The sequence below is a fragment of the Oncorhynchus gorbuscha genome, linkage group LG18 (genome assembly GCF_021184085.1).
Source record: "Oncorhynchus gorbuscha isolate QuinsamMale2020 ecotype Even-year linkage group LG18, OgorEven_v1.0, whole genome shotgun sequence".
Classification (NCBI taxonomy): Eukaryota; Metazoa; Chordata; class Actinopteri; order Salmoniformes; family Salmonidae; genus Oncorhynchus; species Oncorhynchus gorbuscha.
Window position 1 is genome coordinate 56,269,028 of NC_060190.1, and position 22,491 is coordinate 56,291,518.

The window sequence follows — 22,491 nt, forward strand, 5'->3', positions numbered from 1 at the left end:
CAACCTGCTGTTCACCTGCTGTTCAAGATCGAGTCTCCAGTTTGTCCTCGTCATTTCGAGTGAAAGTTGTGTTTTTTGTTTGTATTTACTTTACTGGATTAAAGACTCTGTTTTCGCCAAGTCGCTTTTGGGTCCTCTTTCACCTGCATGACAATTCCGCAACAAAGCCTCCTTCACTCACGCTGCCAAGCTTACCCTAGTAAAACTGACTATCCTACCGATCCTCGACTTCGGCGATGTCATCTACAAAATGGCTTCCAACACTCTACTCAGCAAACTGGATGCAGTCTATCACAGTGCCATCCGTTTTGTCACTAAAGCACCTTATACCACCCACCACTGCGACTTGTATGCTCTAGTCGGCTGGCCCTCACTACATATTCATCGCCAGACCCACTGGCTCCAGGTCATCTACAAGTCCATGCTACGTAAAGCTCCGCCTTATCTCAGTTCACTGGTCACGATGGCAACACCCATCCGTAGCACGCGCTCCAGCAGGTGTATCTCACTGATCATCCCTAAAGCCAACACCTCAGTTGGCCGCCTTTCGTTCCAGTACTCTGCTGCCTGTGACTGGAACGAATTGCAAAAATCGCTGAAGTTGGAGACTTTTATCTCCCTCACCAACTTCAAACATCAGCTATCCGAGCAGCTAACCGATCGCTGCAGCTGTACATAGTCTATAGGAAAATAGCCCACCCATTTTCACCTACCTCATTCCCATACTGTTTTTATAGTTTTTATTTATTTACTTTTCTGCTCTTTTGCACACCAATATCTCTACCTGTACATGACCATCTGATCATTTATCACTCCAGTGTTAATCTGCAAAATTGTATTATTCGCCTACCTCATGCCTTTTGCACACATTGTATATAGACTGCACACATTGTATATAGACTGCCCATTTCTACTGTGTTATTGACTTGTCAATTGTTTATTCCATGTGTAACTCTGTGTTGTCTGTTCACACTGCTATGCTTTATCTTGGCCAGGTCGCAGTTGCAAATGAGAACTTGTTCTCAACTAGCCTACCTGGTTAAATAAATGTGAAATAAAAGAAAAATAAAAAAACACTTGTTTGGTTACTACATGTGTTATTTCATAGTTTTGATGTCTTCACTATTATTCTACAATGTAGAAATAATCAAAATAAAAACCCTTGAATGAGTAGATGTTTTAAAGCGTTTGACCGGTAGTGTATGTATACACACTACAGTTCAAAAGTTTGGGGTCACTTAGAAATGTCCTTGTTTTTGAAAGAAAATAACATTTTCGGGCCATTAAAATAACATTAAATTGATCAGAAATACAGTGTAGACACTTAATGTTGTAAATGACTATTGTAGCTGGAATGTTTTATTTTTTTAAATGGAATATCTACACAGTCGTACAGAGGCCTATGTCGATATTCCATTATATATATTTTTTAAATCTGCCGTTTTCAGCTACAATAGCCATTTACAACATTAACAATGTCTCCACTGTATTTCAGATCAATTTAATGTTATTTAAAGGACAACATTTTTTGCTTTTCTTTCTAAAACAAGGACATTACTAAGTGACCCCAAACATTTGAATGGTAGTGTGTGTGTGTGTGTGTGTGTGTGTGTGTGTGTGTGTGTGTGTGTGTGTGTGTGTGTGTGTGTGTGTGTGTGTGTGTGTGTGTGTGTGTGTGTGTGTGTGTGTGTGTGTGTGTGTGTGTGTGTGTGTGTGTGTGTGTGTGTGTGTGTGTGTGTGTGTATATATATACAACTTTATTTAGCATACCAATAATATTATCTTAATTTGAAACCCAAAAACATATAGTAAGTGTTTTTTAATTTTTACGTTGGTTTTTCTCCCAAGAGTTAGCCTTTGTGGTGTTACACTATCCTGTGAACATATGCAGGTGTGAACTAGCAAGTAGTTATTTGGTAACATTTCACTGATTGCTTCCCAAAATAATTGTGCATAGACCACACTGTTTAATTCATGACATGTCACTTTTAACATGGTAATTACCAGTGGCTGAGAGGCACAGGGGCCTCCAGTAGTTGTCAAAAACAACCACTTCACTGAATTCACTTATGTCCTACTGCAATTATGTGAAACATGACTGTAGTTTATGTTGTGTGTTTTAGCCTTGTTACAGACATAAACCCTTTGTCACTATATTGGTAATTAAAACGGTTGGAAAATATGATTTGATGATGGCATTGATGTTTAGTATTATTGGTATTTGAAATATATGATTTGAAAATACAAGTTAGTGTTTGGATATGGACCTTATTCTAAGAGGGGCGTTAATGTTCAATTAAGTTGCTGAGAGAGAGAGAACAAAAGAGAAGAGAAGAGAAGTGTAACGGCGTTCTTCGTTTGTCGAAAGAGAGTCGGACCGAAATGCAGCGTGGTGGTTACTCATGTCTTTAATGAAACAAATGACGATACATGAAATAACTTAATAAATACAAAAAAAAGGAACGTGAAAACCTAAACAGCCTGGCTGGTGAACACTAACACGGAGACAGGAACAATCACCCACGAAATACACAGTGAAACCCCGGCTACCTAAATATGGTTCCCAATCAGAGACAACGAGAATCACCTGACTCTGATTGAGAACCGCCTCAGGCAGCCAAACCTAAGCTACACCCCTACTCAGCCGCAATCCCAATGCCACAAAACCCCAATACGAAACACAACATAAAACCCATGTCACACCCTGGCCTGACCAAATATATAACGAAAACACAACACACTATGACCAAGGCGTGACAGAACCCCCCCCCCCCCAAGGTGCGGACTCCCGGACGCACCTCAAAACCATAGGCAGGGTCCGGGTGGGCGTCTGTCCATGGTGGCAGCTCCGGTTCGGGACGTGGACCCCACTCCATTAATGTCATAGTTCCTCCCCTTCGCGTCCTGGGATAATCCACCCTCGCCGCCGACCATGGCCTAATAGTCCTCACCCAGAACCCCACTAGACTGAGGGGGAGCTCGTGACTGAGGGGCAGCTCGGGACTGAGGGGCAGCTCGGGACTGAGGGGCAGCTCGGGACTGAGGGGAAGCCCGGGACTGAGGGGAAGCCCGGTACTGAGAGGAAGCCCAGTACTGAGAGGAAGCCCAGTACTGAGAGGAAGCCCAGTACTGAGATGAAGCTCAGGCAGGTAGTAGGCTCCGGTAGATCCTGGCTGGCTGGCGGATCTGGAAGATTCTGGTTGACTGGCAGATCTGGAAGAGACTGGTTGACTGGCAGATCTGGAAGAATCTGGTTGACTGGCAGATCTGGAAGATCATGGCTGACTGGCACCTCTGGCGGATCCTGGCTGACTGGCACTTCTGGCGGATCCTGGCTGACTGGCACCTCTGGCGGATCCTGGCAGACTGGTGGATCCTGGCAGACTGACAGCTCTGGCAGCTCCATGCAGGCTGACAGCTCCTTGCAGACTGACAGCTCCTTGCAGACTGGCAGCTCCTTGCAGACTGGCAGCTCTGGCTGCTTCATGCAGACTGACAGCTCTGGCTGCTTCATGCAGACTGACAGCTCTGGCTGCTCCATGCAGGCTGACAGCTCTGGCTGCTCCATGCAGGCTGGCAGCACCTTGCAGACTGGCAGCTCCTTGCAGACTGGCAGCTCCTTGCAGACTGACAGCTCTGGCTGCTCCATGCAGGCTGGCAGCACCTTGCAGACTGACAGCTCCTTGCAGACTGACAGCTCTGGCTGCTTCATGCAGACTGGCAGCTCAGGCTGCTCCGAACAGGCAGGAGGCTCCGGCAGCGCTGTAGAGGAGGAAGGCTCTGATAGCGCTGAACAGACAGGAGACTTCAGTAGCGCTGTAGAGGAGGAAGGCTCTGATAGCGCTGAACAGGCGGGAGGCTCCGGCAGCGCAGGAGAGGCGAGGCGCACTGTAGGCCTGATGCGTGGTGCTGGCACTGGTGGTACTGGGCCGAGGACACGCACAGGAATCCTGGTGCGGGGAGCTGCTACCGGAGGACTGGTATGTGAAGGTGGCACAGGATGGACTGGACCGTGAAGGTGTACTGGAGAGCCTGAGAGCAGGACTGGCACAGGACGTGCAAGGCTAGGTAGGTACACAGGAGGCCTAGTGCGTGAGGCTGGCACATTTTTCACCAGCCGACTAACACGCACCTCAGGACGAGTATGGAGTGCTGACCCAGGTCCCATCAAATCCCCGACATGCTCCGTCGGACGAATCTTGTACCTAAAGCACCAAGCTAGCAACTGCCTCATTACTCTCCACTCCACCTTCCCCATTAACTCATTCACAGTCTCTGCTTCGCTCACCTCTAACACCGGCTCTGGTTCTGGTCTCCTCCTTGGCTCGTCACGATTAACAAGGAGATTTGGCTCAGGTATATCTCCAGACTCTGCCACTCTCCCTCTGAGCCCTCCCCCCCAATACATTTTTGGGGCTGACTCACGGGCTTTCCTCTGCGCCGTCGTGATTGCCTCTCCAACTCCATTCTCCTATAGCCCTCTTCGCACTGCTCCAGCGAATCCCAGGCGGGCTCCGGCACTCTCTCTGGGTCGACCGCCCTCCTGTCTATTTCATCCCACGTCGTATACTCCATGCTTCTGCTGTCCATAATGTCCTCCCTTCGCTGCTCCTGCTGTCGCTGCCTGTAACCACGCCACTCGGTCCCTGTGTGGTGGGTGATTCTGTAACGGCGTTCTTCGTTTGTCGAAAGAGAGTCGGACCGAAATGCAGCGTGGTGGTTACTCATGTCTTTAATGAAACAAATGACGATACATGAAATAACTTAATAAATACAAAAAAACAACAAACGGAACGTGAAAACCTAAACAGCCTATCTGGTGACTACAACACGGAGACAGGAACAATCACCCACGAAATACACAGTGAAACCCCGGCTACCTAAATATGGTTCCCAATCAGAGACAACGAGAATCACCTGACTCTGATTGAGAACCGCCTCAGGCAGCCAAACCTAAGCTACACCCCTACTCAGCCGCAATCCCAATGCCACAAAACCCCAATACGAAACACAACATAAAACCCATGTCACACCCTGGCTTGACCAAATATATAACGAAAACACAACACACTATGACCAAGGCGTGACAAGAAGAGAAGAGAAGGAGAAAGAGGCAAATATGCAGATAGTTTAACCAAAGCCAACAAAACAAAATCAGAGTTACATGCATCCTAGTCTGGTAAGGATGAAAGTGAATCCTAAAAGAATCAAACAGAATCAAAATAAATGTTTTCTAGAGTGGTCTAAGACAGAGATAAGATAAAGACTTGAATAGAGGGAGAGACTGAACAAAAGAAGAGGAGGAAGACAGGGAGAGCACATTGCTTTGGTCAGATAATCAGTGTGGATTATCTGAGCTGTGCCAGCAACAGGGAAGCACTTACCCTTGAATCCAACTACGAGATAGCGGGGTAAGAAGGACCAAACCAGAGAGACTTAAAGACAGAGAGCAGACACAGAGATCTGACCTACAGCAGCTGGGCTAGGGACCGGGGACACACACAAAGCAAGAGAGAGAAGCAGAGACAGAGAAGAGAGCTCATGTGATAACAAATATGGAATAGGAGAGAGAGAGTGCTGATGAAAAATAACATTTAGCGATGATAGTAGAACGAAGGGAAAAATAAAAAAGTTAGGGAGAAGTGTTCTCTCTCCTCCATATTGATGTAGACACTGCACTGTGGTTGCTTCGGGTTACATGAAATACATTGTTACACACACACACATCCTTATGTAGAATAAGTACCCACCATACTGGCGCGTATCATCTATTTAAGTTATAAAGCCCTCGACTTTGTCTCGGGCCTAATAACAACCATGCCTATATATCCTCCACCGGCTTCGAGGGCATTATCACTTTTATACAACGGGTTACCAACATATTTAAATAATGATAGACATAATTATTTATTTGTTTACTATATTTTGATTAATTTATTCATACTATTTCATTCTTCCACGAGATACAGCCCGGACACAAATTTAAGGTTGCTACACAAGTGACTGGTCATTCGTTCGGTTGCCAGAAACACGACCCAGTCATTAAGTCTTTTTGTTCTGTATCTATGGACGTGACCCAGTCATTCACTCGGAATGTTCCATTGCCATACTGGCTGGCAACATTCTTATCACTTGCTTTCTAGCTAGCCAACTACGGCTAACTTACAGTCACGTCAAACAGTGCAGCCTGAATAACAGCAAAGTAGGTGCATTTGCGTTTGTTTAAGCTGTTGTCTAGTGACATTTATTTGGATACATCCATAACAATGAGCTAACAATTTCGCCTATCATAGAAAATGTTGTCTCTCGTCAGGACACTGTTGTTCAGAGGAGCTAGCCAACAGCAAAGCAACACAATCACTTTAAACTGAAGCTGAAAAAGACTGCAAACCAGCTGCATTTAATTTAATTTAACCTGTTTTCTATTGGCATTTCTTTGTATATATCCATAAAAATTATGCCAGCTTATTCATGATTTCGACTGACAGAGAAAAGCGGTCTGCCTGTCTGTCTTGTCCCGACACGTTTATTACTATGGGACAGCTGGAGATGTTGCAAATGTCGGAGAGACAGACAGCAATGTTTATACAAATATCCGCTGTTGGAAACCAAATTCTAGTGAGACAGTGGATTGTGCAGTGAGATAGAGTAAATATGCACTTCAACATCATAGATTTAGCTGGTGGTAACCTGTGGAATAGACACCAGCTGGAATGCGATTTTAACCAATTGGCATCCAGGAAAAGACCCACCCATTGTAGAATATAAAATACACACTTGTGTCATGTGAAGAGAAAAAAAATACAACAAAACAGGTCACCCCGAAAAGAAGTCCAATGAAATCTCGATAGATATAGAGTTAGGTTAGACATAACAGCAGTGTATATTGGGGTGGCAGTGTGCTGGGTACTGTAGTTCTTCGTGAAGCTGAAACAGTGAGAGCTACCGTGAGTGTGGTGGGCCTCGTGGGCACAACAGGGGCCGACACTTACAGAACTGGGAGATGGGTGCGTCTAGCTGGGGTGCAGAACCGGCTCTGTTGTTGAGTTTCTGGACCTGGGTGGGGGGGATGGGCTTGTGGGACTGGCCCGTGGCCCGGTACATGGCCTGGACCCACAGGATACGGTCTTGCTCGTCATCACTGGCAAAGATCACAGTGTCGCCCTCCTTCACTGCGTTGAAGAAGGTCCTCCCACCTTCCAGACCTAAGGAATAAATCACTGTTAGCAGTGTTTGTAGGGCTAGTGCTACTGGTACATACCAGTGCCATATATTTAGGCCATGGTAGTCATTTACATTTGAGGAATTTAGCAGACAGTTTTATCTAAAGCGTCTTTATGCAAAATTTATGAAAACTGAAAACAACACATATCCTGAGGCTGAATTTATTGTAGCTGGGCATTTTAAGAAAGCAAATCTGAGGACTAGGCTATCTGAGGAAATTCTATCAACATATTGACTGTCCTACTCGCACTACTAAGACTCTCGACCATTGCTATTCAAACTTCTGGGATGCTACAAGGCTCTCTCCCTGTCCTCCCTTCGGCCAATCAGATCACGACGCCATCTTGCTCCTCCCAACCTATAGGCAGAAACTCAAACAGGAAGTGCCTGTGCTTTGTACTATTCAATGCTGGTCTGACCAATCAGAATCCACTCTTCAGTATTGTTTTGATCACGTGGACTGGGATATGTTCCGGATAGCTTGCAAAAATAATCTAGACGCATACACAGAAACGGTGACTGAGTTCACAAGGAAGTGTATAGGAGATGTAGTACCCACTGTGACTATTAAAACCTACCCTAACCAGAAACCATGGATATATGGTAGCATTCACGTAAAACTGAAAGCGCGAACCACTGCATTTAATAATGGCAAGGCGACTGGTAATATGGCAGAATATAAACGGTGTAGTTATTCAATCCGCAAGGCAATCAAATAAGCTAAACGTCAGTATAGAGATAAAGTAGAGTCGCAATTCAACGGCTCAGACACGAGACGTATGTGTTAGGGACTACAGACAATCATGGACTACTAAAGGAAAACCAGCCACGTCGCCGAGACCACATCTTGCTTCCGGACAGGCTAAACACATTCTTCGCACGCTTTGACGATAACACAGTGCCACTGACGCGGCCCACTACCAAGGACTGTGGGCTCTCCTTCTCCGTGGCCGATGTGAGTAAAACATTTAAACGTGTTAACCCTCGCAAGGTTGCCGGTCCAGACGACATCCCTAGCTGTGTCCTCAAAGCATGTGCAGACCAGCTGGCTGGTGTGTTTTCGGGCATATTCAATCTCTTCCTATCCCAGTCTGCTGTCCCCACATGCTTCAGGATGGCCACCATTGCATATGTAACTAATAAGGAAAAGGTAACTGAACTTAATGAATATAGCCCCATAGCACTCACCTGTCATCATGAATTGCTTTCAGAGACTAGTCAAGGATCATATCACCTCTACCTTATCTGCCACCCTAGACCCACTTCAATTTGCTTACCGCCTCAGTATATCCACAGACGATGCAATTGTCATCACTTTGCACACTGACCTATCCCATCTGGACAGGAGGAAAACCTATGTAAGAATGCTGTTTATTGACTATAGTTCAGCATTCAACACCATAGTACCCTCCAAGCTCATCATTATGCTCTAGGCCCTGGGTCTCAACCCTGCCCTGTGAAACTGGGTCCTCTACTTCCTGATGGGCCGCCCCCAGGTTGTGAAGGTAGGAAACATCACCTCCACTCCGCTGATCCTCAACACTGGGGCCCCACAAGGGTGTGTACTCAGCCACGTCCTGTACTCCCTGTTCACCCATGACTGCATGGCCAAGCATGCCTCCAACTCAATCATCAAGTTTGCAGATGACACATGATGACACATGGATGACACTTGCCTGCCATCCTGTACCCGCCTGACCCTGATTTGGATTAGGACTCTTTACCTGCATTGATTTACCATTTGCCTGTCCCTTGTACTATAATAAACTCTGAGACACATACTGTCTGCCTTCTGTGTCTGCATCTGGGTCTTAGCCTGAGCCTTGATATAATCAGTTAAGTCAAGCTAACGTTTTGTAATTTTAGTACACAATTTTTTGATTATCGTGATTAATTGCATTGTCTGAAAGTGGTCAGAAATAGACTAAAAACATCCAAAATACATAATCAAAAACAACAGTGACGTGAAACAAATTTGCCATTGAGGTTAAAGAAAGTGTCATTTGTCAAATTAAATGATTTTTGCTAATCTTTACTTGGGAGAAAATCAATCAATATTCTTGTAATGTGTGTTGTCTAAAATAAATCGTAAATTACAGCTCAAATTCAGCAAATTCTGAATTAGCGATTCATTGTGATTAATCACAACAATCCATTGGTTAACCCGATTGCATTTGTTTATAGTTGTGTTACCTGGCTGAGGGTCGGTGTAGTCTACAGTGTAGCCGTCCAGTGTGAGCAGCTCCACAGGCTCTGCCTTCTTCTCTCTGTAGCTGCACATGGCAAAGGTGTACTGGCTCACCTGCACCACAAAGAGAGGGGACAGAGGGCTACTATAAGTTACTGTACATTTTACTCATAGTACTACTCCATCTGCCATTTACCTGGTACTTCTCACAATAATGCATAATACCAATGAGTACAGGGACCCCAAAAATGTAATAGTAATTACTAAGCAGCTTACCAATTCTATGTAACTACAATTGTATATCTCATCAGTTGTCCTTAAACCAATTGTGCTTCAACTCTCACAAATGACACATTTTCTCTAACCCAGGCATTGGACCAATTGTTCGTGATAACCAACCGGGATTAATGGGTTAATGAACCAATCACCAGGCATAAATGGTGACCAGATTCTGGTCAAGATAGGCATATGGGAAAACAATCTGTGTCTGTGTGTGTATATGTATTAGTGAACGTGTGTGTGTGTGTGTGTGTGTGTGTGTGTGTGTGTGTGTGTGTGTGTGTGTGTGTGTGTGTGTGTGTGTGTGTGTGTGTGTGTGTGTGTGTGTGTGTGTGTGTGTGTGTGTGTGTGTGTGTGTGTGTGTGTGTGTGTGTGTGTGTGATAGAGTATGGGAGGGGTAAGTGACAGCTGTGTTGCCCACTCTTGAACCTCTTGTCAGTAATGTGTGTGAGAGTGAGTGGGTATACAAGGATAATCACATTATAATTAGATGAATGAAGTGGCCAAGCCAGGGGAAGAGGGGCTGGTTCAAGCTTGGTTCATGGCTGGTGGAGAGACTGTCACAATGTACAGTGCCTTCAGAAAGTATTCATACCCCTTGACTTATTCCATATTCTGTTGTGTTACAGATGGAATTCTAAATGGATTTTTTAAAACATCACCCATCTACATACAATAACCCATAATGACAAAGTAAAAACATGTTTTTAGAAATGTTTGCAAATTTATTGAAAATGAGATACAGAAACATCTCATTTACATACAAGTAAGTATTAACATGTTAGATTCACCTTTGTCAGTGATTACAATGTGAGTATTCTGGGTAAGTCTCTAAGAGCTTTGCATTGTACAATATTTTCCCATGATTATTTTCAACATTCTTCAAGCTCTGTAAAATTGTTGTTGAGCATTACTAGACAGCCATTTTTAGGTCTCACCATCCATTTTCAAGTAGATTTAAGTCAAAACTGTAACTCGGCAACTCAGGAACATTCACTGTCTTCTTGGTTAAGCAACTCCAGTGTCGATTTGGCCTTGTGTTTTAGGTTATTTTCCTGCTGAAAGGTGAAATCCTCTTCCAGTGTCTGTTGGAAAGCAGACTGAGACAGGCTTTCCTCTAGGATGTTGCCTGTGCTTAGCTCCATTCCGTTTATTTATTTTTATCCTGAAAAACTACCCAGTCCTTCACAATTACAAGCATACCCATAACATGATGCAGCCACCACTATGTTTTTGGCCCAAACATAACACTTTGTATTCAGAACAAAAAGTTAATTGCTTTGCCGCATTCTTTGCAGTATTACTTTAGTGCCTTGTTGCAAACAGGATGCATGTTTTGGAATATTTTTTATTCTGTACACGCTTCCTTCTTTTCACTCTGTCAATTAGGTTAGTATTGATGAGTAACTCCAATGTTGTTGATCCATCCTCAGTTCTCCTATCACAGCCATTATACAACATCCAAAGTTATTTTGTTAATATACTATATGTTCTTTTACATTGAATCTTTATTTAACTAGAGAAGTCAGTTAATAACAAATTCTTATTTACAATGACGGCCTACCCCAAAGTGTAAGTAATAACGTTACCATGCTTGAAAGGATATTCAATATCTGCTTTTTAAAAATGTTACCCATCTACCAATAGGTGCCCTCCTTTGTCAGGCATTGGAAAACCTCCCTGGTATTTGCGGTTGAATCTGTGTTTGAAATTCACTGCTCGACTGAGGGACCTTACAGATAATTGTATGTGTGGGGTACATAGATGAGGTAGTCATTTAAAATGTAAAATAATGTTAAACGCTATTATTGCACACAGAGTGAGTCCATGCAACTTATTATGTGACTTGTTAAGCAAATTTTTACTCCTGAACTTATTTAGGCTTTTCATAACTTGCTTGAATACTTATTGACTCAATACATTTCAGATTTTAATTTATTAGTACATTTGTAAACATTTCTAAAAACATAATTCCACTTTGACATTATGGAGTATTGCTTGTAGGCTGGTGACAAAAAAAATCTACATTTAATAAAGGTTTAATTCAAGCTGTAAGACAACAAAATGTGTAAAAAGTCAAGGGGTGTGAATACTTTCTGAAGACACTGTATGTTTCCATGAACAGCAACATGGTGCGAGTGTGAATGTGTGCTTTAAAAGTAACTCACGTCGATGAGAGAGAGAAGAGTGTGAGTATTTATGTTCTTGTGAGTGTACAGTATGCATCTATCCAGCGCTGATACAGTGATATTCTGGATTATTATGTTATTCTGCTACAGACAGGGACAGTGAGAGAGGTGGAGAGAGGGGATCAGAGAGTAAGGGGACGGGTGGTCAGGGTGCTGTTGCTGGGGCCGTTGCCAGGGCGGGGTTATGGCCCTGACTCTGTCACTCAGCGTGGACAGACGAGTGCAGGAGTGACACTCTGTCACAAGAGATGGGAGCCTGACTGCTAGGTGCCAGTCATGCCACGGCAACCCGCGGATCCCGGCCAATCCTGCGCCATTGTCACCTCTGCTGCAAGTGGCAGCTCTCACTGGCTGCAGCCTGCCTCTGTGTGACAACAGAGATTCCCTGTCAGGGCACTGATGAGGCCCCGGGTGGAGCTCGCTGGGCCACTACCCAGCTTCACGGTGCCCACTTGCCTTCGGGACGTCACTCCGGCACATCAGAACTCCCCCTCTCCTTCCTACCCCCTCGCCTTCCTCTCTCTCTCTCCTACCACTTCCCTGTTACGTTCCTTCGCCTGTTAAAGTTTGGGCCTGTCTGGGCCAGGCGAGATAGACACAGAGAAAGACACAGAAACACAGAGACACAGAGCAGGAGGCAGAGAGAGACTATTGGCTCAGAGTTTGGCTGACCTGCTGTCAAACTGACCATTAAATTATTTTAAAAGACTTGGCTCCCTGATTAGCCTACATGCTTTGCTCTCATAACCTTGTTATCGTTGAGCGTCTATAAATTGGATTGTTTGATGGGTGGGGTGGGGCTGGGGGGCAGACCAGAGATGTGATCAATGTGGTTGTTTGTCAGGGAGGGGATCACTGGGTATGAAGGTTGTCATAATCAACTGCTTAATAACTTTACACCAGAGCTAGTGCACAGCAACAGAGAGAGAGAGAGGGAGAGAGAAAGAGAGAGAGAAAAGAGCACGAGAGAGGGAGAGAGAAAGAGAGAGAGAAAAGAGCACGAGAGAGAGAGAGAGGGAGAGAGGGAGAGGGAAAGAGAGAGAAAAGAGCACGAGAGAGAGAGGGAGAGAGAAAGAGAGAGAGAAAAGAGCACGAGAGAGAGAGAGAGGGAGAGAGGGAGAGGGAAAGAGAGAGAAAAGAGCACGAGAGAGAGAGGGAGAGAGAAAGAGAGAGAGAAAAGAGCACGAGAGAGGGAGAGAGAAAGAGAGAGAGAAAAGAGCACGAGAGAGGGAGAGAGAAAGAGAGAGAGAAAAGAGCACGAGAGAGGGAGAGAGAAAGAGAGAGAGAAAAGAGCACGAGAGAGAGAGAGAGGGAGAGAGGGAGAGGGAAAGAGAGAGAAAAGAGCACGAGAGAGAGAGGGAGAGAGAAAGAGAGAGAGAAAAGAGCACGAGAGAGAGAGAGGGAGAGAGGGAGAGGGAAAGAGAGAGAAAAGAGCACGAGAGAGAGAGGGAGAGAGAAAGAGAGAGAGAAAAGAGCACGAGAGAGAGAGGGAGAGAGAAAGAGAGAGAGAAAAGAGCACGAGAGAGAGAGAGAGGGAGAGAGAAAGAGAGAGAGAAAAGAGCACGAGAGAGAGAGAGGGAAAGAGAAAGAGAGAGAGAAAAGAGCACGAGAGAGAGAGAGGGAGAGAGAAAGAGAGAGAAAAGAGCACGAGAGAGAGAGGAAAGAGAAAGAGAGAGAGAAAAGAGCACGAGAGAGAGAGAGGGAGAGAGAAAGAGAGAGAGAAAAGAGCACGAGAGAGAGAGAGGGAGAGAGAAAGAGAGAGAGAAAAGAGCACGAGAGAGAGAGAGGGAGAGAGAAAGAGAGAGAGAAAAGAGCACGAGAGAGAGGGAGAGAGAAAGAGAGAGAGAAAAGAGCACGAGAGAGAGAGAGAGGGAGAGAGAAAGAGAGAGAGAAAAGAGCACGAGAGAGAGGGTAAGTGAACAGACAGGGGAAAAAGAAAAGAGAGAGTGAAAGGAGGAGGGAGGGAGAAAGACTAAGAGTGCAGAGGGGAGCTGAGTGAGAGAGTGGCTGCTGCCAGCTGTGTTGGAGGGCAGCCTCCTGACTGCTGAATAATTAGACTTCACTTTGCATTATAAAAAATTGGTTTATGGCTCCAATCTGTTCTGTTGAGCAGGGACATGGCAGGGCATTCAACTAGCCAGCTAGCACCACAGGCAGGATTAACTCTGAACAGGGTGAGGGTAGGAGGGAGTGGCAAGAGTTGGGGTTGGGGAGGAAGCCAATAAGTGTGATCCTTTGACACTTAATTTAGTTAAAACACAGTTTCACAGGTTTAGAGTGGCATTTTTGCCTCTCGTGATGGGATGGTTCAGTGGAGCTCGACGGCTTTGATAGCGATGCTTTCCACTTTCATTGGGTATGAAAGATGAGAGATGGGATTTATCACACAGGAATGAGGGTTACATGGTATGAACCATCATGACAACCACCTGGTGGGATGTTCAACCCTGGCTCGTTCTTGTTCTCTGGCACATCTAGTGTGTTTACATAGTGTCTTAGTTAGGACAGATGCACACCTGTAGAACGCTGTTGATGACGTGTTGTTGGCGTGTTGCTGCCATGTTTCATGGGTGATGCCAGCGTCCGTCACCCAGCCCTGTAAATTATCTACTCACTCCATGTAATTAACAACTCATGAATAATTCAACAGGAAACTAATCTCTGAAATAAATACCCCCCAGTGTAAGCTGTGCTATTTATGAGTATCATGGCAAATGTCAATCAAACGGCATTTAGCATGTGTGTGTGTACCAGACCTGGGTTCAATTACTGATTACTTTCACATGCATTTCGAAGTAAGTATTCAGAATATTTTTGTTGTTGTTGAAAAGACAAGTAGTTAAAAACTCATGGAAAGTATTGGCATGTATTTGAAAATACTAAAATACCTTGACTCAAATACACTCCCATGCATTTAACCCCCCCCCAAAACTTTTTTTTTATATAAAATTATTAGAAAATACTTTCAAATACTTCCAATAGAAGTAGTTGAGTCGGGCCACTCAAAAACACAGAATATAATAATCAAATACACATCTGGTGTGCAGCTGATGTGAACTTGCTGTTTATGAAGTTATTTCACAGGAGGGTTGAACATCACAGAGTGCTGATTGTGAATCTCATCCACAGTAATTAACACAGCTAACTCAAAACAAACCCTGAAATACACCCAAACATTTTGTTTCCCACTTACATTATTAATTTATACTTCATATGCAGTATCAGTCAAAAGTTTGGACACCTACTTATTCAAGGGTTTTTCTTTATTTTTACTATTTTCTACATTGTAGAATAATAGTGAAAAAATCAAACTATGAAATAACACATATTTCATCACAACATCAATCTCCAAACGTACAAATACATTTGAGTCCATAACACCAATAGATTATTGAATACTTACACGCAACTTAACATAATTAAAACAGAAGCAAGAAAATGTTTTACAAATCAAATTATGCACAAACATAGGACATGCATGATGTCTGTCTATCGCTCAATGACACATACTGACACACAAAAACACACACTTCATCTCACTGTCATGAACAAACAAGCATCCTTTCTCTCCAGGAAACACACCCACACACACACACACAGTGGCAGTCTATTGACCGGTATTTGTCACATGCTGTATGTATAGCTGGAAGCAAGTGAGAGGAGCATTCCGTGGGCTCTTTTAGCTGCGAGTGCTAGGCCAGCCAGCGTACACCGGTTTGTCATTCGCCTGTCAACTCCTTGCCTTGAGACATATCCTCCCGAACTCAGAAGAGACTGCATAATGCTCCAAATGATGCGCAAAAAAATGGCTGCTACAGCTACAAAGCTTCTGACAAGAACTGTATTAGACCTTTATTATCCTAGTCAACTAGATGAAGACACGCACTACAGCTTGACAGTTAAAACACATATCACTTATTGGGCTTAGTGCTGACCATGGTTATTCAGCTGTAAGTATTTTGTTCTTACCTGCACCAAGACATAGAATCTCTTCTTCCATCTCTTCCACACATTTTTACCAATAGCCCATAGGTACCTAAGTAAACAAAAGCAATGGTTTAACAACAGGTTGTGTGGACTGTGGTGGATGTCCTTTCTACAGAGGCTGCTTTACAATATTCCATTTTGTGTTGCATCATTTTGTCCTGGAGAAGTGGCATGCTAAAAAGCATATGCATTTGTTTATGTCACAACTAAGCAATAGGGGAGGGGTGGGGGGTATATGGTCAATATACCATGGCTAACGACTGTTCTATGCACGACGCAACGCGGAGTGCCTTGATACAGACCGTAGCCATAGTATATTGGCAATATACCACAAGGTGTCTTATTGCTATTATAAACTTACCAACTTAATTAAAGCAGTAAAAATAAATGTTGTCATACCCATGGTATATGGTCTGCTATACCATGGCTGTTAGCCAAACAGCATTCAGGGCTTGAACCATCCAGTTTATGATAAATATACAAAACATTATGAACACCTGTTCTTTCCATGGCATAGACTGACCAGGTGAATCCAGGTAAATTATATGATCCCTTATTGATGCCACTTGTTAAATCCACTTCAATCAGTGTATAGTCGTGGCCAAAAGTTTTGAGAATGGCACAAATATTAATTTTCAAAGTCTGCTGCCTCAGTTTGTATGGATGGCAATTTGCATATACTCCAGAATGTTATGAAGAGTGATCAGATGAATTGCAATTAATTGCAAAGTCCCTCTTTGCCATGCAAATGAACGGAAGGCTAAAACCCCATTTCCACTTCATTTCAGCCCTGCCACAAAAGGACCAGCTGACATCATGTCATGGATTCTCTCTTTAACACAGGTGTGAGTGTTGACGAGGACAAGGCTGGAGATCACTCTGTCACGCTGATTGAGTTCAAATAACAGACTGGATGCTTCAAAAGGAGGGTGATGCTTGGATTCATTGTTCTTCCTCTGTCAGATATGGTTACCTACAAGGAAACACGTGCCTTCATTATTGCTTTGCACAAAATGGGTTTCAACAGGCAAGGATATTGCTGCCAGTAAGACTGAGGTGAAGTCATTTTCTCTGATGAATCCCCTTTCCGATTGTTTGGGGCATCCGGAAAAAAGCTTGTCTGGAGAAGACAAGGTGAGCGCTAGCATCAGTCCTGCGTCATGCCAACAGTAAAGCATCCTGAGACCATTCATGTGTGGGGTTTCTTCTAAGCCAAGGGAGTGGGCTCACTCACAATTTCGCCTAAGAACACTGCCATGAATAAGAATGGTACCAACACATCCTCTGAGAGCAACTTCTCCCAACCATCCAGGAACAGTTTTGTGACATACAATGCCTTTTCCAGCATGATGGAGCACCTTGCCATAAGGCAAAACTGATAACTAAGTGGCTCGGGGAACAAAACATTGATAACCTTAATCCCTTAATCCCATTGAGAACTTGTGGTCAATCATCAAGAGGCGGGTGGACAAACAAAACCCCACAAATTCTGACAAACTCCAAGCATTGATTATGCAAGAATGGGCTGCCGTCAGTCAGGATGTGGCCCAGAAGTTAATTGACAGCATACCAGGGCGGAATGCAGAGGTATTGAAAAAGAAGGGTCAACACTGCAAATATTGACTCTTTGCATCAACTTCATGTAATTGTCAATAAAAACCATTGACACTTATGAAATGCTTGTAATTATACTTCAGTATTCCATAGTAACATCTGACAAAAATATCTAATGACACTGAGGCAGCAGACTTTGTGAAAATGTATATTTGTGTCATTCTCAAAACTTTTGGCCACGACTGTAGATGAAGGGGAGGAGACAGGTTAAAGGTTAAAGCCTTGAGACAATTGAGACATGGATTGTGTATGCGTGCCATGCTGGGTTTTTCACGCTCAACAGTTTCCTGTATGTATCAAGAATGATCCATTACCCAAAGGACATCCAGCCAACTTGATACAACTGTGGGAAGCATTGGAGTCTACATGGGCCAGCATCCCTGTGGAACGCTTTCGACCTCTTGTAGAGTTCATGCCCCGATGAATTGAGGCTGTTCTGAGGGCAAAAGGTGGGGATTGCAACTCAATATTAGGAGGGTATTCTTAATGTTTTTAATGTTCTTAATCAACTTGCGCAAATGAAGATTGCAAACAATAACAGAGATGCTTGTGCTTAGGTTTGCAAAGCTACCGGTAATTTACTAAAGTTACTGGAATCTTCAGAAATGTGGGTAATTAACAGAAAATCTATAGCAATCTATCGTAACTTTGGTAATTTATAATTTAATAACTTTTTATTATTCATATAGAGTATTCATTTATTATATCTGTGTCCATATTTTTCATGAGTATAGTACATAGAATGTATGGTTCAAGATTTTTAAAAAAGCCTAATTAATGAAAAACGCCTGTAAAATAAACAATGGCATTATATTCAATTAACTCTGCAACTCTTCCGACTATTGACATTTTTCACAACTGCCACCAGTTTATCACCAAAACATTGACAACAAATAGATACTGACATAGTAAAATAAACCTTCATATGAAACACCAATGGTATTCACCAAGTGTATGGTTTATATATAGGATAATGTTTAACAGCTCTGCCATTCCATTTTTTAATTTAAAAATCTTATTTAATTAATTGTACATGTGGTAAACCCACACGGAGGGCCAGAGATGATTACAGACACCTGTGATAATCTGAAATACCCAAAAGGGCCACTAGATGACTTGTAATAGATTACATACAATTCTTGAAAGATACCAAAATTCTGGTAGTTTGCTGGTAAACTTTCAGAGTTTCCAGTAATATACACTCCCTTTGCTACCCTACTTGTGCAACAGTAAAATGTCTCTACTGACCTCTAATGGTTAAAAGTTGTTACTGCTACCTTTTACTATGGCAAGGGTTTTAGCGCTAGGGCTACCTTGTTTGTTCATGGTTTTAAAGTGGGAAAATAACTGTTTTCTGATATTTACTTAATTCAGAGAAGAACATGGTTTGTGGATGGGAGTGCCATAAATTCTCCTGACACATCCAGAACCCCAGCTACTGTATGTGCCAGTGGACGTCCCTACATGTGGGTTTGATCACTGCACTCTGGTTTGTTGAGTGCCATCAGTCTTGAGTCTGCGGAAGTCCAGAATGAGTTGTGTTGTTTCTTGTTGTGTTATGAAGAGATCAGAGGATGAAGGAGGAGGAGGGCTTTGGAAAAGAACATCTGAGGGTGAGGACCCCAGCTCTGCCTGAAACTGCCCGCTCCTCCCCCTGGTCAGGCTAGGGGTGCCCTGGGTTCGCCTCCCTCTGCCTGTGTACCCTCCTGTTTAGTTTGGGGCGTCAGGGCTTGTCGCTCTGAATAAACTAGTGCCCAAGGAGCAGCGGGCAAGGGGGCTGCCAGCAGCCTGCCAGGCAGAGGCTGGTACAGGGAGCTAAGGGGCCCCAATGCAGGCTACTGTAGGGCCAACCCAAGAGCAGATCAGGCACCACAGGCCCTGTACAGGAAGCATATGGAGGAGTGAGTGAGGGAGACAGGCGGAGCGCCTCAAAGCGCAGACACTGGGTAGCACTTAGGCTTCCCCATAGAGCAGGACGCACACACACACACACACACACACACACACACACACACACACACACACACACACACACACACACACACACACACACACACACACACACACACACACACACACACACACACACACACACACACACACACACACACACACACACACACACACACACACACACACACACACTGAAGGAGACAGGAGGAGGGAGGAAGTGAGGAATGTGACGTTAACATGTCCTTATGTTGGTGCTGTCGCATCACTTCTATCACTAGCCATCAAGCCATCAAGCCATCAAGCCATCAAGCCATCAAGCCATCAAGCCATCAAGCCATCAAGATAATCACAGTCATTATGTGCTATTTGATCTGGGGTGAGGAGGGTGCCAAGACATTTTTTGATATCCATTCATGACAGCCAGAGTTCTTACTCTTTTTCAATGTTCTCTTTAACTCAATCAATGCCAACAGGCTGCAGGCAACATTTGAGTGGTTCTGACCTGGTTTTAAACCCCTCCTGAATTGTCTGTTTGGCCTACAGACTTCCTTCGCTCTGAATCCGCCCATAGCAGCCATGCACCTGTGCAGTCTACAGAGGTTGTGATATTGAGGAGTTTGTGAGACAAATCAAATCAAGACACAATACCGAAAACGGTTCTTCTCTTGAAAATGTCTCTAAAGTCTGAACAGTTTGAGCTATAAACTATTATGAAAAGCGGAGACTCTGTCCCGAAAAGTAGACACTGTCACGAACGTGCACGTGTTGTCTGTTTTGCTCTACGAGGCTCACAAGCCGCACAGGACTCGTCAGAAGGTAAGGGTTTTCATACATTTCCGCTCATATTTCTTGTGACATTAGTCTATAAAACTCATGAATGTAACATATGTCAAATTGTTTTTCAGTTTACTTGTAGGCCTGGTTGTCCTGAAAAGAAAATGGTGAAGCACTTCCCTGTGAGGCAAAATATGAGGGCTGGACAAACAGATACATAACATTTGTGACAAAACCAGGCTGATTTGAACTGATTGGGCTTTAACATGGTAATGTCTTACATGTATGTAGAAGTGTAAGGCTATGCACACTTTGTTTATGCAGTGTTTCCCCTATATTTCTACCGCTGCTAGAGATATGATTTCCTAGAGGAAACACTGTAATACCGAGCCCAGGCAATGGAACCTGTATAGAGATCTTTCCATTTCACTCAAAATGAACGATGACTGTTTTAAATTGCTGGGGTGAAAGCAGTGAAATACTGAAAGAGAGTACTTTATTATGTAGGCTTGATAAATGCAGTAGCACAATATTTGAAAAAATCTAAAATTGTCAAAAAGTGCCAATTACACAGTAAAGTTCAATGTATGGTGAAGATCATAGTTTAAAGGTCAAGATAAAGTAAAGGTTGCCTGTTTTGGTCAGTCGATAGTCTCTGTTCTGGAAGTGTGTTGTGCAGTAATGATCAGAACCACTAGATGGCAGCAAACCATTGTTTGATCTAGTGTTTCAGCGCAAAGTAACTTACCCACAGTGCTTCATGTTTTGTGGCTTGTCCATGCGGATGGCCAGTTTGATCTTCAGGTCACTGTCAGGGCAGCCTTTGGACACGGACATCTTGTGCAGTTCTGACTGTTTGGGACTGTTGGGGGTGGGATGGAGCACAACCTGGAAGCACAATGACACATCCACTATACCTATTATACAAGTCAAGTCATAGATAAAGCACACAGTCATGTAAGGTTGTATCAATATATATATATATATATATGATAGTATCAATGTATACACCATATTAATGTCAAAGTAGCAACCGTTTTGAAATGTGAAAAACGAGTTTGCTGCCGACTATGCCCATCTCTGGCTCCAGTCGTGTCGGCTCTTACCCTGCCCAGCTCTTTGTCCTCCAGGGCCAGTACTCCTGTGCTCTCAGTAAACAGCTTCACCTTTACAGCTGGCAGGGGATGTGTGGTAGTGAAGTCCCCCTGGGTCCCCCAGCTGGAACACACACAAGACCACAGGGAGAGACAAGGGTTAAATAGTGACATGATATGTTTGACATGGAAAATGGTGTCTTGCTGCTCTGTTACAGGTCATTTATTAATCACACATTTAATCTCTTCACAGGAGAGGGAGAAGATCATTTAAATGTTTAAATCCACTTTATTGGATCAAGACCCTACACTACAGTAGTGAGGAGAGAGCAAGAGCAAGCGAAAGGGTGTGTGTGTGTGTGTATGACAAACCCGGTGTATTCAAAAGACATATTCTGAGGAAGAGGTACAGTAGCATAGGGAAACCTTGACAGCATAAGCACTATTACATAATTCCTAAATCACTCAGCATTCCTTTGGGATGCATCACAACCATCTGTGAACAAGCTCCAAGCTGTGAGGTGTTTCTCTGTGTGTCATTTTGCACTGATGGGCTGTATCTCCTTCCAATGTGGTCTTACAGTATATCTGTGAAGATCCCAAGTTTCACACTTAAGTCCTGTACTTAAGGCAGTTATCATCTATGAAGCATTTCCCTGATGTGATGGATCCACAGTGTGAGTATTCCTTTGTAACGTTTAACGACTATACAAGAGAATAAGTCTGTCAGCGGGATATACAGTAAGTGGTATCTCTTGCACACCCAAATAAAGCAGGAAATGGAGGGTGTTTGAAAGGGGATGCTATTATAGAATGTTGTGAAAACAGTTGATTATGTGATTCAAATGCATTGTGCCACAGGGTTAATGTTGGTAGAGAGCATTTACTGTACCTATGTAACCAGCAATAACGTTTACCTCGACGACATCTTGATCTTCTCCAAGACCCTTCCGGAACACATACTGCATGTCTGCAAAGTCCTGAGACGCTTCATGCAGAGAAAACTATATGTCAAGATAGAGAAGTGTGAGTTCCACGTATCCCAGGTTTCCTTCCTGGGTCACAAGAAGGCAGGCATCCAAATGGACCGCGTAAAGATTGAGGAGGTCACCGACTGGCCCCGTCCAACCTCACTCAAGCAGGACCAGCAGTTCCTTGGGTTTGCCAATTTTTACAAGAAAGAAGCGAG

General features: G+C 43.7%; 1 protein-coding gene across 6 annotated transcripts in view; it reads right to left on the bottom strand.

Annotated features, from left to right (window-relative positions):
* Nucleotides 1–22,491, bottom strand: part of cadpsa (Ca2+-dependent activator protein for secretion a) — a 150,755-nt gene that overhangs the window by 75,791 nt on the left and 52,473 nt on the right. For all 6 annotated transcript variants that reach the window (XM_046311415.1, XM_046311414.1, XM_046311413.1 and 3 more), the window contains exons 8-12: nt 21,315–21,426; nt 20,957–21,096; nt 15,850–15,916; nt 9,418–9,526; nt 6,993–7,205 (exon numbers count right to left, since the gene is read on the bottom strand). In XM_046311415.1, coding sequence (XP_046167371.1) covers nt 6,993–7,205; nt 9,418–9,526; nt 15,850–15,916; nt 20,957–21,096; nt 21,315–21,426 — 641 coding nt within the window. The remainder of the gene's footprint in view (nt 1–6,992; nt 7,206–9,417; nt 9,527–15,849; nt 15,917–20,956; nt 21,097–21,314; nt 21,427–22,491) is intronic.